At 38.1% G+C, this 16,685-nt stretch overlaps 1 protein-coding gene across 2 annotated transcripts in view; it reads left to right on the forward strand.

The window, feature by feature from the left end:
• The window catches only part of Vps13B (vacuolar protein sorting 13B), a 965,007-nt gene that overhangs the window by 919,944 nt on the left and 28,378 nt on the right, over positions 1-16,685 (forward strand). For both annotated transcript variants that reach the window (XM_090386413.1, XM_090386414.1), the window contains exon 48: positions 12,518-12,729. In XM_090386413.1, the coding sequence (XP_090242539.1) occupies positions 12,518-12,729 (212 nt within the window). The remainder of the gene's footprint in view (positions 1-12,517; positions 12,730-16,685) is intronic.

Below are 16,685 nucleotides of genomic sequence, written 5' to 3' on the forward strand. Positions count from 1 at the left end.
TTCCTCTGCATCAAAAAAATTTGGTTTTCTCTTTCGCTCTTGCCGTTACTTTTCTTCCAAACAGCTGTTCACTCTGTACAAATCGCAAGTCCTCCCTACCATGGAATATTGTTCCCACAACTGGGACGGTGCCCCCAAAACCTCTCTCAGGCTTCTAGATTCCATTCAGAAGAGAGGGCAGTTAGATTAATTAATGACTCATCTCTAACATTGTCTCTCCACTCGCTGTCTTATAGACGTACTGTTTCTGCTGTATGCCTTTTCTTCATATACTTCCGTGGGCACTGTTCTTCTGAATTGGCTTCTATAATTCCCGCTCTCTCTTTCAAAACATTCTGAACACATGCTGCCACCAGCCAACATCCATTTACTGTCCAACTTCAAACTCACAGAACCAACTTTTCATCTTCCTCTTTTATTCATTCAACTGCCATTTTCTGGAACAGCCTTCCTTCATACGTATTAACTTAAAATTACAGTCTACAGAAGTCCAAGTCTAATGTCAACAAATATCTTCTCTCGTCTTCTCAACCTCCAACCCAAGCACAGTATTAAATACTATAAGTTCTAATACCTCTCGTTTTTGGGGTTTTCATAAAAAAAAATAAAATAAAAAAAATTGCAATAAAAGGTTGAAACAAACACCATTGTTACCACCTCTCAATACACTTCCACAGACCAGTTTTGTAGAATTCCATTGACTGTCGTCCAAACCATGACTCATCAGTAGAAAAGTGTTTTTAAAAATGATTTTCGAAGAAAGGACTTCAGGGCAGGAAAGAGGAAGAAATCCAAAGGTGCAAGGTCAGGGAAATAAGCAGGATGTGGCAAAATTTCAAAGCCACATTCGTGAGCACACCTCAGTGCTGCATGTGAGCAATACACAGAGGCATTATTGTGAAGTAGGCACACACCTTTTGACAGCTTTCCCTATTGATTTTCTTTTAGAGAAGTACGCAGCTTTTTGCTGGTCCCACAGGAATCAGTTATTATCGTTGACTTTGTTGTCAGGAGACGGGGAATATAGTATTCAAAAAGGATAGGCGGAACAGGACCAGGATTTGTCTGCCATGAGCAAAATGTGATGACTTTGTAGAGCAGATATCATCTTTTAAGGGCACTAAAGGTGATATGGTTGTACACGTTGGCACTAATGGCCTTAAGAGTAAGAGATCTGCAGATTTACTTTGGTAAATAAATTTGACGAATTTGAGGTATTGCTCAAAACACCAAAGGCAGATATTGTTGGGATATCAGAGACATGGTGTCACACTGATATATAAGGAATGCAGAACTGGAATTTGGGGAGTACAATGTGTACAGAAAGGATAGACAGGATAGGAATGGAGGAGGGGTTATGCTATTAGTTAAGAAACACATAAAATCCAAGGAAGTGAAGCCAGTCGACATCGCTGGACAATGCAGTGTCGAGTCAGTTTGGTGTGACATAAGCATTGGGAGATCAAAATTGAGAGTAGGAGTTTGCTATAAGCCTAATGACTCTGATGAGTATAATAAGAAACTGTACAGGGAAATAGAGTGGGCCAGTAAATCAGAGAGTCTTATAATGGGAGATTTTAATTTCCCAGATATTGATTGGAATTTGTGGATTGGTCACTCACACACTAGCAAGGCTTTTGGGGATTTATTGGATGATTGTTTCCTACATCAGCATGTTCGCGAGGCAACTAGAGGAAGTAATACTCCTGATCTCATTATCAGTAGTGATTCTGTATGCATTAAGAATCTGCAGATAAAGGAACCACTAGGTGGCAGTGATCACAGTGTGCTGAAGTGGGATTTACTCAAAGAGGTAACTACAATCAGGGGTAAAGGGAAGGGTTTTGGCTTTCGTAAAGGCGACTACGATGGTCTAAGTATTTAAATTCTATACAATGGGACCAACTGATGATGTTACCACAAGCAAATTCAAAATGGGTAACATTCAAAGAACTTATTTTGGAAGCTACTAGGCTTTACATACCAACTAAGAAATATTGTTCAAGGTTTAGGCCTAAATGGATGTCAGATGAACTAATGAGAAATATGGCAGAGAAGAAAAATGCATGGGATTACATATAAATAAATTAATGGGTAACATGGAAGCCTGTGATAGATATAAGCTGGTCTGTAACCAAGTCAGAAAAGAGATTAGGCAGGCAAAGGCAGATTATGAGAAATCCTTGGCAAAGGATGCAAAGAAAAACAGAAAAGAGTTCTTTACCTATGTAAACTCTAGAAGGAAAGGGATGAATCAGATTGGTCCACTGGATATTGATGGTTCAACAGTTGGTGATCCTGCTCAGGTGGCTAACAAACTAAATGAGTATTTTGCATCTACATTCACACATGAGAAGTTATTCGGTATGGGAAATGCCAGAGGTTAAATAAACTCTGGCAGTTAGCTAGTTGATTTTGTAATAACTGAGAGGAAAGTGGAGGAGAAATTGTTGAGGATAAACATAAAAAAAGGCATTTGGGGTGGATGGGATCTATCCAGTTATATTAAAGGAGGCAGCAAAGGAAGTAAACAAACCCTTAGCCATAATTTTTAGAGCTTCTTTGGACTCTGGGGAGGTACCCATAGACTGGAGATGTGCAAATGTGACCCCAATTCACAAAGGAGGATCAAAGGCTGACACAAGTAATTAAAGATCTGTGAATTTACCTTCTGTTCCAGGAAAATTAATGGAGGCACTGGTTAAAGAAGCACTGCAGGATCATCTAGACAATACTTCAGTTATAGCTCGGACACAGCATGGTTTTGTTAAGGGAAAGTCTTGCCTGACCAATTTGATTGGATACTACGATGCAGTCACAAAAGAACTGGATGCAGGGAATAACTTTGATATTATATATTTGGATCTTAGAAAGGCTTTTGATACTGTTGCATATGGAAGACTGCTGCACAAATTGGAGCATTTTGGCATTGGAGGGAAATTGCTGCTATGGATAAAGGGGTGGTTGAGGGAGAGAAGACAGAGAGTGGTAATCAATGGACACTGATCATTGTGGACTAATGTTATTAGTGGAGTTCCTCAGAGTTCAGTTTTTGGTCCATTGTTGTTTTCTGTACAGGAAACCCTTGATTAGTGCGGTCAATGAATCCTTGAAATATACCGCACTAATCAAACTTAAGAAACAATGGGAATAATTATAAAATTGTAAAAACATATTTTTTCTTACTCAATACGTACCTATAATGCACTGCATAGTTTTTAAATTATTAAGGAATAAATTTAAATAAAGATAGTATGATTTAAATTTTATTTTTTGCAAAAAAACTTATCTAACTTCAATTGAACAGTAGTAGCTTTCTTCCTTTCTTCCATGATTTTGCTTTAAAAGCAAAAGAACTCATACTAGAGATTGATCCAGATGCAGAGAGAAGCATGAACGTTCATCGAGGGTTAGATAATCAAATTGATTGTTATCGCAAAATCATGGAGGAAAGGAAGAAAGCTACTACTGTTTAATTGAAGTTAGATAAGTTTTTTTGCAAAAAATAAAATTTAAATCATACTATCTTTTTTAAAATTTATTCGGAAGCAATTTGCTTTTCTTCTCCTTCATTTTCGTCTTCTTCCTCATATGCATGTTGATGCTCAATTTCAAGAAGATCGTCGTTACTTGTCTTTTGAATGCGATTCCAATAATTCTCTAACGTTTCCCGAATCTACTTCCTCAAAGCTGAGGTCTTTTCCAATTGTAGTAATTTCATCAATAACTTTGTTGACAGGATTAATGAAACTGCAAAAATCATTTGCACATTCAGGCAAAAGATTCTGCCAGACTGCTCTCATGCAGCTGTTCTTCATTTCTTCCCACGATTTGTGTATGTTCTCAACTGCTTCTTTAATATCATGTTTTTTTCCAAAATTCATTGAGCGTGTTTGCATCATCTCCAGTTGTAGCTTGAATTGCCTGAGCAAAAGTTTGTCTCAAATAATATGCTTTGAATGTAGAAATAACTCCTTGGTCCATTGGCTGGAGTAAAGAAGTCATATTTGGTGGTAGAAATATAACCTTCACATTGTTATTTAAATCATTGAGTGAGGTAGGATGCCCAGGGGCATTATCTAAAAATTAAAAGAACTTTGAAATCTAAATTATTTGCCTTGCAGTATTTTTCGACTGTGGGACAAAAATGCATAGTGAACCATTCTTCAAACAACTGTTTTGTCACCCAAACCCTTTTATTTGATTTCCAAATTACTGGAAGGGATTGCTTGTTACAGCCTTTTAACACTCTTGGGTTCATTGTACGATAAATTACCATCGATTTCAATTTGCAATCTCCTTCAGCATTACCTCCAAGTAGAAGTGTTAATCTATCTTTGGATGCTTTATGACCTGGTGCAGTTACTTCTTTTCTTGCCAAAAATGTTCTCGTTGGCATTTTTTTTCCATAAAAGGCCAGTTTCGTCGACATTGAAAATCTGACGATAATCATACCCATTTTCTTCAGTTCAATGGGATATTTGGCTGCTGCATCTTTATCGGCACTGGCTGCTTCACCTGTTAATTTAATATTTTTTATGACAGATCGAGCTTTGAAATTTTCTAGCCAGCCTGTACTAGCCGAGAATGTTGAAGTATCCCCTTGATATTTGTTTTCTTTTAATGAAGAAAAAAGGCTCATAGCTTTAATCTTGATGTTATTTCCATCAATAGGAATACATTTCTGATTACAATCTTCTAACCAAATAAAAAGCAAATCTTCCATTTCAATCATTAATGAACTTCTATTCCTAGTGCATTGCATACTTAAAAATCCAGATGCCATTTTGCCTTTTTCCCGGTACTCACCTGCTTTGTTCATAACGGTGCATATGGACTCACCAAAGCCTAGTGCCCTACCTATGTTTGCTTTGCTTTAGCCATTATCAAATCTCTTAATGATGTCAAGTTTAGTATCAAAAGTGATGACTTTTCGTTTATTACCCTTTTTCCTGTCCATAACTATGAAAGGTAATTTAAAAAAAAAATTGTTTTGTTAGGATGAGCAATAAGCCTGTAACACTTCTACACTCGTCAAGGATTGCTGAGGAACTGCCCAGTGATGAGTGATTACTTTACTGAGCACTTTCACACAGCTTTCATACAAGATGAAAGATGTGTATGAAAGCTGAAATTAGCGCCAGATCCTCGCTAAACGCTACACAGGAATCGCTAAAATTGAACAAATTGTGAAAAATCAGAGCGAAAATAATTCAGAATCAAACATACAACAAGTACTACTTAAACTACATTAATTGTACATTTAGCATGACGATGATGTAATATCTGTGTTAACGCTAAAATTATACAAGAATATGAGTTACCAGAGAAAATTTCAATTTCAGAGTGGTATGGGGTGCTGCTGTCGAGCGTTTCAGAGTCAATTCCCATACATTTAAGTTGGAAAACCCTGGTGAGTGCGTGTCATGTATTTGCCTCTTCAGGCGCCATCGTGAGTTGCCAAGCACCGCAAGAAAAAAAACAGCGCACTAATCATTTGATAATGCATATATTAAGGGGATAGTATCAAAAACATTTTGCACCCTAATTAAAACCACTGTTCAAAACTGCACTAATCAAGGGTTTCCTGTATTTATAAATGATATTGATGATGGTATATCAAGCTTAATGTCCAAGTTTGCAGACGATACAAAGGTTGGCAGGGTTGTTAAGGACACTACTGACACTATGCTGTTGGAACAGGATCTGGAAAGGTTGAACAGATGGGCTGAGAGGTGGCAAATGAAGTTTAACATTGACAAATGTAAAGTACTACATATGGGAAACAGTAACCCCAGAGCAACGTATCAACTCTGTTGTACTATACTGACAGTGGTAGAGAATAAAAAGGAACTGGGGATAATTGTGCAGCCAGATATGAAGTTTTCTGAGCAGTGCAGATGGGCTGCAAGAGTAGCTCATGGTGCCTTGTCAATGATATACAGGAATTTTTCTAGCAGGAATAAGGAGGTGATTATTCCCTTGTATAAGGCAATGGTCAGGCCACACCTTGAGTACTGTATACAGGTCTGGAGGCCTCATTTCAAGAAGGATGTAGAGCTGCTGGAACGAGTACAGAGAAGGGCAACAAGATTAGTGAATGGAACAAAGGGTTGCTCTTACAAAGAAAGGCTTAAGTTTTGCAAATTACAGTGTCTGGAGACTAGGCACTGGTGAGGTGATCTGATAGAGGTGTATAAAGCCTTGAATAGTTTGAGCATGCTCACTGCCGATGGGATTCTTCCTCTTGCTCAGAATAATCACCTGAGAGAGCATAAATTCAAATTGAGGAAAGACAGATGTAGGATAGATATGTGGAAATTTGCCTTTGGCCAGCGGGTATTTGTTTGGTGGAACAGACTTCCATCCCTTGTTGCGCAAGTTGATAGCCTAAATAAATTTAAGGCTCAGTTGGGCAGATATTTCGAACGAGCGGAGAGGTGAAATGGGAGTTGTTGTTTTTTTTTGGCTGATGCTGCATAAGCTTGCTTTCTTGCATCATATACCTCTACTAATGCTAATGCTAAGTGAAGTAAGAAAACCCTTAATCATAATTATAAGAGCATCCTTAGAGTCAGGGGAGGTTCTCATGGACTGGTGATGTGCAAATTGTATCTCCAATTGACAAAGGGGGTTCAAAGGGTGACACAAATAATTGTAGACCTGTTAGTTTAACTTCTGTTCTGGGGAAAATAATAGAGTCACTGGTTAAAGAGGTAATAGAAGGTCACCAGCAGCAATAGTTCAGACACAGCATAGGTTTGTTAAGGGTTCTGACCGATTTAATTGGATACTACAATTTTGATATCATATACTATAATTTTGATATCATATACTATAATTTTGATATCATATACTTTAATTTCAGGAAAGCTTTTGATACTGTTGCACATGGAAAACTGCTGTACAAATTGGAGCGTTATGGCATTAAGGCCAAGTTATTGCAATGGAGAAAGGGATGGTTGAGTGAGAGATAGCAGAGAGTGGTAATAAATGGACACTGCTCTACATGGACTAATGTATTAGCAGAGTACCCCAGGGTTCGGTGCTGGGCCCATTGTTGCTTTGTATATTTGTCAATGATATTGATGAAGGTATATCACGCTTAATGTCCAAGTTTGCAGATGATACAAAGGTTGGCATGGCTGTTAATGACACTAAAGATAGTATGCTTATGCAGCATCAGCCAAAAAAAAGCCGCTCCCATTTCACCCCTCCGTTTGTTCGAAATACCTGTCCAGCTGAACCTTAAATTTATTTAGGCTATCAACTTCCACAACAAGGGATGGAAGTCTGTTCCACCAACCAACTACCCGCTGGCTAAAGGCAAATTTCCACACATCTATCCTACATCTGTCTTTCCTCAATTTGAATTTATGCACTCTCAGGTGATTATTCTGAGCAAGAGGAAGAATCCCATCGGCATTGAGCATACTCAAACCATTCAAGGCTTTATACACCTCTATCAGATCACCTCGCCGGTGCCTAGTCTCCAGACACTGTAATTTGCAAAACTTAAGCCTTTCTTCATAAGAGCAACCCTTTGTTCCATTCACTAATCTTGTTGCCCTTCTCTGTACTCGTTCCAGCAGCTCTACATCCTTCTTGAAATGAGGCCTCCAGACTTGTATACAATACTCAATGTGTGGTCTGACCATTGCCTTATACAAGGGAATAATCACCTCCTTATCCCTGCTAGAAAACAGTATCTAGAAAAGTTAGGTAGATGGGCTGAGAAGTGGCAACTGAAGTTTAACATTGACAAATGCAAAGTACTGAATATGGGTAGCAGTAACCCAAGTGAAACATACCAACTTTGTGGTACTACACTCAGGGAGGTGGAGAATGAAAAAGACCTGGGAGTAATTGGGCAGTCAGATGTGAAGTTCTCTGAGCAGTGCAGATGGGCTGCCAGGGCAGGTCATGGAGTTTTGTCAATGATATACAGTGAAACGTCCCTTTAACGGACAGCCACGGGGAACGAAAATGTGTCCGTTAGAGAGAAGTGTCCGCTAACAAGAAGTCTGAGGGAGAAAAAAAAAAGAAAGAAAGAAAAATCGTTAAACGTTTAATGTAAAATTAAATTAAATTATATACAGATTTTGCACAATATTTTTGTAAATAATATACATACAATTGTGCTATGCATATTATGACTTTATCTTAAGTAAAATACATACAGTAATCACTTATTTTCTTCTGCACCTTCTTCCGGCTGATAATTTTGTTTTCAACATTTGTGTGGAGTGAAGAAACCAACGAAAGTCCTTCAGCGGCGAAAAACATTTTTAAACGATTGATTTGTATGAGTGCTTCTTCTATTTTCATCAGTGGTTCGTCGTTAATATGTTCTTCGACAGAATGACCTCCTTCCATTTCTTCATCCTCATGAGGAACTTCTTGAAAAATATCGATGATAATGTCGTTGATATTTAGAGCACCATCTTCTGTACTGAGGTTTGAGTCTATATCTTTGTAGCCAGGGTCACTTGTAGCTGAAGTATCGTACATTATCAATAGATGTTGAAGTTCTTGTTCTTCTTGGTGCTCCACATTGCTGTTCACAACTTCAATTTTGCGTTTGAGAAGCCAGACTTTACAAAACAGTTCACGACAGTTTGTTTTCTAATTGCGTTTACTGAAGAGGAAATCCATTGAATCGCATCTAGGATGCTGATTTTCTTTGCAAGGTCACTCGCACATGTTACATCGTTCATGTTTGCAATGAGATGTCTTAAAACACGTTTTCTGTAGTGAAGTTTAAAATTTTTTATTATCCCTTAATCCAAGGGCTAACACTCTGCAGATGTGTTTGGTGGCAGAAAAATGATTTGAATGTTGGAAAATTCAATGTGCGGGTGAGATGCAGCATTATCCATGAAAAGAATAATTTTTCTGTTTTGACGAATCATGTTTTGTTCAAAGTGACTTATCCATTCGCTCATGATATCTCGTGTCATCCACGCTTTTTTATTAGACTTCCAGTCAACATCCAAAAGATTCAACTTTATGCCCTTGAAACAATGAGGATTTTGTGGGTTTCATATAACAAAAGGTTGTTCAAAGTCTCCCAGCATATTTGTACACAATAGTACAGTCAAGCGTTCCTTAGAAATTTTTCCGCCCTGGAATTTTCGTTTTTTAGACTCATTGTGTTTTCAGGAAGAGCTTTAAAAAAACAACCCTGTTTCGTCACAGTTGTAAATATCCTTAGCTTCAAAATCACGACATAACTCTTCCAATTTGACGGTCCACTCTGTTACAACCCCAGTATCAACAGATCCACCTTCACCACTTACGGTTTTCCAAGAAATTTTATGCCGAGTTTTGAACTTGTCTAGCCATCCCACAGAACTCATTTACTCCCATAGATTTCGCAACCTCCAAAGCCTTTTCCCTAATAATAGGCCCATTAATGGGAATTTTTTTAGCACGTGCGCGACAAATTTGAAGTCCAAAGTTTTCGGGAATGATTTTTGAACCTGATCATTTACGTGTTGCCAAAATTGTTTGAGCAGTTAATTTTTTTCCTTTAGGATGTCGCTTACCTGCGTCTTCCCGATTTTGAATTTTACAGCGAGATTGCGAACACTATTTTATTGCCGATCATACGCATTAATGAGTTCGACTATCTTTTAAAGTTAAATGTTTACGAGAAGACATTGTGCACTTCACACAACACTGAACAAAACTGAAACTGAAAAGACGAAAGGCCGACCATATTCCCCCCTCCTTGCACACACCGAATTCATCAGAAGTTTTACACGTGCCTTAAAATTCTTGAAAAAGGGTTTAGAACCGCGACGTAAACCTTGATAAAATTCAGAGAATTGGAAATAGAAAATAAACACACGATTGAGGCAATACGTGGAAGAAACGTTCCTAGAAAAAGGGCCGTGAGCTCGCCCGCTGTCCGTTATGGGGAGATCAAATAAAGTGCAAATCTTAACGAAACAGTGCAGATTGCCTGTCCGCGTCCGTTACAGAGAATGTCCGCTAGACAGAAGCTGCAAACACGTTAAAACCAATGGAGGCGAGTTGGGGAATTTGAAAATGTCCGTTGTAGAGAGATGTCCGTTAACGAGAGGTGTCCGTTAGGAGAAGTTTCACTGTATAAGAATTTTGCTAGCAGAGACACAACTAAGTGATTATCCCTTTGTATAAGGCAATGGTCAGGCCACACCTCGAGTAGTGTATACAGGTCTGCAGGCCTCATTTTAAGAATGATGTAGAGTTGCTAGAACGAGTACAGAGAAGGGCAGCAAGATTGGTGAGAGGAACAAAGGGGTGTGCTTATGAAGAAAGGCTTATGTTCTGCAAGTTGCAGCATCTGGAGACTAGGCATCTGCGAGGTGATGTGATTGAGGTGTACAAGGCTTTGAATGATTTGAGCAGGTGGGATACTTCTGCTTGCTCAGACTCAGAACATGAAGGGGCATAGATTCAATTTGAGGAAAGACAGTTGTAGAATAGATGTGTGGAAGTTGATAGCTTAAATAAATTTAAGGCTGAACTAAACAAACATTTGGAGTCACCGGATGGGTGAAATGGGAAGGGGGGGGGGTTTGGCTGATGCTGTATAGGCTTGCTTTCTTGCATCATAATGAGTTTGGAATAATATTTGCTATCACAGTACAGCCCTTTCGAAGGTAATGTGTTGGTATTACACCATGCTGATCCCAAAAAACTGACATCACCTTGCAAGTACTTTGTTGCACCTTTGCCTTTTTGGGGTGTGGTTTAGTTTTGGGATCAAAGTGATGGATCGAAGTTTCATCCATGGTTAACTATCCCTGAAAAAACTCCTCTTGCTTTTTCTGGCACATCAACAACATTTCATGTGTACAGTAAGACCCCCTGTATCCCTGAACGTATCCGCGTGGGATATGTTCCAAGACATACCGTGGAGAGCTGAAACCGCGGATATAAGCGAACACCTGCTGACACCATATATAATGTGATTTTCTTGTACATACATACATATAATAAAGTTTAATTTATAAATTAAACACACAGTAAGACATTATCAACATGAAATACAGTAATAATAAAGTACAGCAGACTCTCGATTTACTGGGATTGGATTAACCAGGACACTTCAAAACTCCAAATTAAAAAAAAAAAAAAACAGTAATCATAAAATTCAAGTAATAACTAGAAGAGGTATAAACAGATATTTTTCAAGTTGTAAATAAGTGACAGGAACTGGCATTATAAGTCGTCATTGGAAGATTAGTGTACCTATTATCTTGCAACTCCTGCTGTCTTCACACCTACTGCACTGCTCAAAATAAAAAAGGAGAGACCAAATGTTTAGTTTGATTTAGTGCGTTGCATCGATTGTTGTGTTCTGTTGCACCGTAAAAGGACAAATTTTGTTTTGTTATTTATGTCAAGGATGTCGGAATTTTTTTTTTTTTTATAGTAACTTATTTTTTTTTTTTTGCTTAGAAATCGCAAAAATGATAGGCAAACGCAAGCGTTGTGCTTTCAATTAAACAAAAACTTGAAATTATTTAAAAGTTTGAAAATGGTGCATCCGTTAAATCTCTAAAGAACCCTTATAATGTTGGTGACTAAACCATACGCGACATTGTAAAAAATAAAGGGAAGCTAATCGATTTAAAATTGACATAAAAAATAAAGGGAAGCGTCGTATTGGACACACGAGTAGTACGTGTTAAGTTTTTCAGTTTTTTTTCTGTGGTTAACCACGGGTAACTGAATCAGCAGATACCGAATCAGCAGATACTGAATCAGCAGATACAGTGGCACAACTATACATTGTACCCTTTCCTTCCTTCTTCTGGTAAAGGGTCAGAAGTCTGGGAACCCATCTAGTAGACACTTTACTCATATGCAACTATTGATGGATGATGTTCTCCACAGACCACCCTACTCTAATTTGGATCTCTACGGCTAGTTCTTTGATGCTAATACAGAAATCTTCCAGGATTAATGCCTCAATTTTTGCAACATGCTCTTCTGTTAGGGCAGTTGGTGTGCATCCTGGAATTTCTTCATCATACACTGAGGTTCTTCCACACTTGAATTGTTTATACCAATATGCAGCAACACAGTAACCGGGCAGTCTTCTCCACAAACAGTGACCATTTCTTCATAGATTGATTTGGGAGTTTTCCCTTGAAGAAAGAGGAATTGAATCACTGATCTGTATTCCACTTTATCCATTGTGACACTTCATTCAGCACTAAAGCAAAAAAAAAAATGAATTGTCAGTTTGAAACCAAAATTTGTGTGGTTGCTATAGTGATTTCCAGGTATCAGACAGAAAAAAAAATAACTTCAACTTTCTATCACAACTATTTCTGGGTGAATACAAATCTTTTTTTTTACCCCCCCCCCATATATTTCTCTGGCTTTATTCACCTCCAGAATTACAAAAATAATAGAATTAAACTTTAATCATTTAAAAATTTTTAATTAAAAAATACTTCCTGTTACAACTTAATTCTGAATTCATTCTGTGCTTAAATATTATATGGTGTATTTTTAGGTCTTCTTCAGGGAGTAGGGTGGAAGGCCAGACTGACCAGACGCCATCAGCCAGTTCCATCAACAGTATCAACAAATGCTAATAGCAGTCTAAAATTTGGCTGGAAAATATTACCAGAGTTAACTGGTGGGGAAGTGATTCTTTGCATAGAAGCTACCCATCTTAATCACCTAAACAGATATGTTGCTGATACTTTGGTTCTTACTCATCAGGTGAAGCAGTGTTATTAATACATTAATTACAGCTTCTTTATAAAAGAAATACAAATTGTTCAAGACTAATTACTACCATTTATATAGAATATATAAAGGTGCTAATTATTTTAGCTTAAAAACCAGTATTTCAATTAACAGTCATTACTTTATTTTGCTGATATTCATCTGTTGCCTTTTTCTACACAACAAAGTAAAATTAAAAATTTCCCTGTCCAGTGTGTATGTATATGTAATTTCTTACTGTGGAATTAATGCCCAAAAAAAAAAAAAAAAATTTCTATCATTCAATACAGATATCAGTTAGCACCCCTTACCTGGTTGCCCTTTTTTGAGCCGTTTCTGGAACTGTCTTTTTCCAAATGTAGTCTCGAGGCACCTGACCACAATATTCTAAATACAGCCTAACTTTTGTCTATACAAAGGAATGATGACCTGTTTATAGAGGATAGAAAATTTTTGTCTGAATGAATTGCAACTCCTAAGATTTTTTCGTTACTGGACTGCTTTTAACTCCATTTCTTTCCCCCTTCCCCCAGTTATAAGTAACTCCTGGATTTCTGTTCCCTGGGTGCAGAACTTTGCATTATAAAGTGCTAAACTTCAATTAATATTTTTCAGACCATTTGTGCAAGTGATCTAAGTTATTTGAATACACAATTGCCTGATTCCAGTCATTAACCACCCTTCCATTCCCTCATCAATGTAATTAATGAAAAAAAAAAAAAAAAAAACAGCAGTTGACCCAACAGAGATCCCTGAAAGACTCTGCCCTAGGTATATTAGAATTAGTTGAGGCATATGATGCAAAAAAGCAAGCTTATATAAGCATCAGCCAAAAAAAAAAAAAAAAAAAAAAAAACCCTTCCCATCCATTCACTCCAAATGTATGTCTAGTTCAGCCTTAATTTTATTTAAGCTATCAACTTCCACAACAACAGATGGAAGTCTGTTCCAACAATCAACCACCCGCTGACTACAGGCAAACTTCTGCACATCTATTCTACAACTATAGTTCCTCAGTTTCAATCTATGCCCCCTCAGGTTCTTAATCTGTGCAAGTGAAAGTATCCCACCTGCTTAAACCATTCAAAGCCTTATACACCTCAATCCAATCAGATCACCTTGCAGGTGCATAATCTCCAGGTGCTGCAACTTGCAGACCTTAAAACCTCTCTTGGTAACAGCACCCCTTTCTTCTTCTCACCAATCTTGTTGCCATTCTCTGTACTTGTTCTAGCAATTCTACATCTTTCCTAAAAAGAGGCCTTCAGACCTGTACACAGTACTCAAGATATGGCCTGACCATTGCCTTATACAAGGGGATAATCACCTCCTTGTCTTTGCTAGCAAAATTCCTATATATCATTGACAAAACTGCTTGACCTGCTCTGGCAGCCCTTCTGCACTGCTCAGAGAACTTCATATCTGATTGCACAATTATCATTTTTCATTCTCCACCTCCCACAACACAGTTGGCTACAAACTTGGACATTAAGCCTGATATACCTACATCGATATCATTGATAAATACACAAAACAACAATGGGCCCAGCACCAAACCTTGGGGAACTCCACTAATAACATTAGTCCACAAGGAGCAGTGTCCATTCATTACCACTCTATCTTCTCCCACTCAAACATTCAGTTATCCATTGTAGAAACTTTCCTTAATGCCATACTGATCCAATTTGTGCAGCAGTCTTCCATGTGCAACAGTATCAAAAGCTTTCCTGAAATCCAAGTATATGCAAAATTATTTTTTGCATCCAGTTGCTTTGTAACCATATCATAGTATCCAATCAGATTGGTCAGACAAGACTTCCCCTTGACAAACCCATGCTGTGTCTGAATTATTACTTCTTTCTTGCCTAGATGATCCTGCAATGCTTCTTTAACCAGTGACTCCATTATTTTCCCTGAAACAGAAGTCAAACTAACAGGTCTATAATTACTCGTGTCACACTTTTAACCCCCTTTTGTGAATTTGGGATACATTTGCACATCTCCAGTCCATGGGGACCACCCCTGAATCTAAAGATGCTCTCATAATTATGGTTAAGAGTTTGCTAACTTCACTCGCTGCCTCCTTCAGTATAACTGGATAGACTCCATCCACCCCAGGTGCCTTTTTTTTGTTTAACTTCAACAATTTCTCCTCCACTTTAATCTCCATTATTACAAAATCATTTAACTCCCTGTTAGAGTTTAATAAACTTCTGTCCTCTTCCTTACAGAATGTAAGGAAGAGGACAGAAGACAGAAGAGGATAGCTGACAAACTTATAGTTTGTCAGCTATCTCAGCAGGATTATCAATAGTCAAACCACCATCAAGTGGACTAATCAGATTCATCCCCTTCCTTCTAGACTTTACATAAGTAAAGAAGTCTTTGTTGTTTTTCTTTGCATCCTTTGCTAACGATTTCTTGTAATCAGCCTTCACTTGCCCAACCTGCTTTGTGACTTGATTACAGACTAGCTTATATCTGCCATAGACTTCTGTGTCACCTCATAATTTATATGCATCCCACACATTTTTTTCTCTGCCACAAGCCTCATTAGTTCATCTGGCATCCATTTAGGTTTAAATCTTGAACAGTATTTCTCAGTTGGTATGAAAAGCCTAGTAGCTTCCAAAATTAATTCCTTGAAGTCTTCCCATTTAGATTTCACTGTTTTAAACATCATCAGTTGATCCCACTGTATAGAATTTAAAAATTGTCTGAGACCACCATAGTCACCTTTACAAAAACAAAAACCCTTCCCTTTACCCTTGATCGTAGTTATATCTTTAAGTAAATTCCACATCAGTACGATGTGATCACTGCCAACTCGTGGTTCCTTTATCTGCAGATTTTTAATGCATGAAGAATCACTGCTGATAATCAGATCAAGAGTATTCCTTCGAGTTGCCCCTCAAACATGTTGCTGAAAAAACAATCCTCCAATAAATCCACAAAAATCTTGTTAGCGTGGGTGTGACCAATCCACAAATTCCAGTCAATATCTGGAAAGTTAAAATCCCCTATTACAAGACACTGATTTACTGGCCCACTCTATTTCTCTGCACAATTGTTCATTGTACTCATCAGAGTCATTAGGCCTATAATTAAGCCTATAAGATACTCCTACTCTCATTTTCCCTTTCCCAGTCCTTATGTCACACCAAACTGACTTAATATTGCACTGTCCACCCATATCAACTGGATGCACTTCCTTGGTTTTTATGTGTTTTTTAACTAACAGCATAACCCCTCCCACCTTCTTACCCTGTCTATCCTTTCTGTACACTTTGTACTCACCCAAATTCCAGTTCTGCACTGCTTATATTTGTGTGACACCATGTGTCTGATATTCCAACAATATCTGCCTTTGATATCTTGATCAGCACTTCAAATTCATCAAATTTATTTACTATACTTCTAGTATTGGTGTACATGCAAATATACATGCACCTGTTTTTACTCTTAATTACCCTAACACAGCCCATGTATTTACTTGTTCCATGATGACTCCCAGCAGCCACCTACTCTCCAGGCTGCTGCTCATTACAATAGAAGCAGTGCAAGAATCAATTTCGCCTCTGCCTGTGGCTACTGTTAATCTTTTAGTCTGTGAAAGTCCCCTAAGCTAGCAGCTTTTCAGCCCACCTAACACTGCCTCAATAGCATCAGCACCTATTCTTGCACCCTTTCTATTTAAGTGTATCCCATCTCTGTAGAAGCAGTCTTTGCTGTTAGCAAGCACTCTTCGACAGTGCTGTGCCTGTTCACCTGTATGAGTTGTCAAACCCGGTGCTCACCTCTAACATCAACCTTTCGCTGATCTTTGCAGTTTTGCTGTCAGGTCATTGTTTGACCATTTTAACGCCAGTCCTGGTACACTTTAACTACAGCGGCTCTCGAACACCCCACCAGTTCAGCCGTTTGGGAAATCGAAGCACCAGTTCGTTGAG

This window comes from Mastigoproctus giganteus, chromosome 12 (assembly GCF_048544385.1).
Source record: "Mastigoproctus giganteus isolate SK-2022 chromosome 12, ASM4854438v1, whole genome shotgun sequence".
NCBI lineage: Eukaryota > Metazoa > Arthropoda > Arachnida > Uropygi > Thelyphonidae > Mastigoproctus > Mastigoproctus giganteus.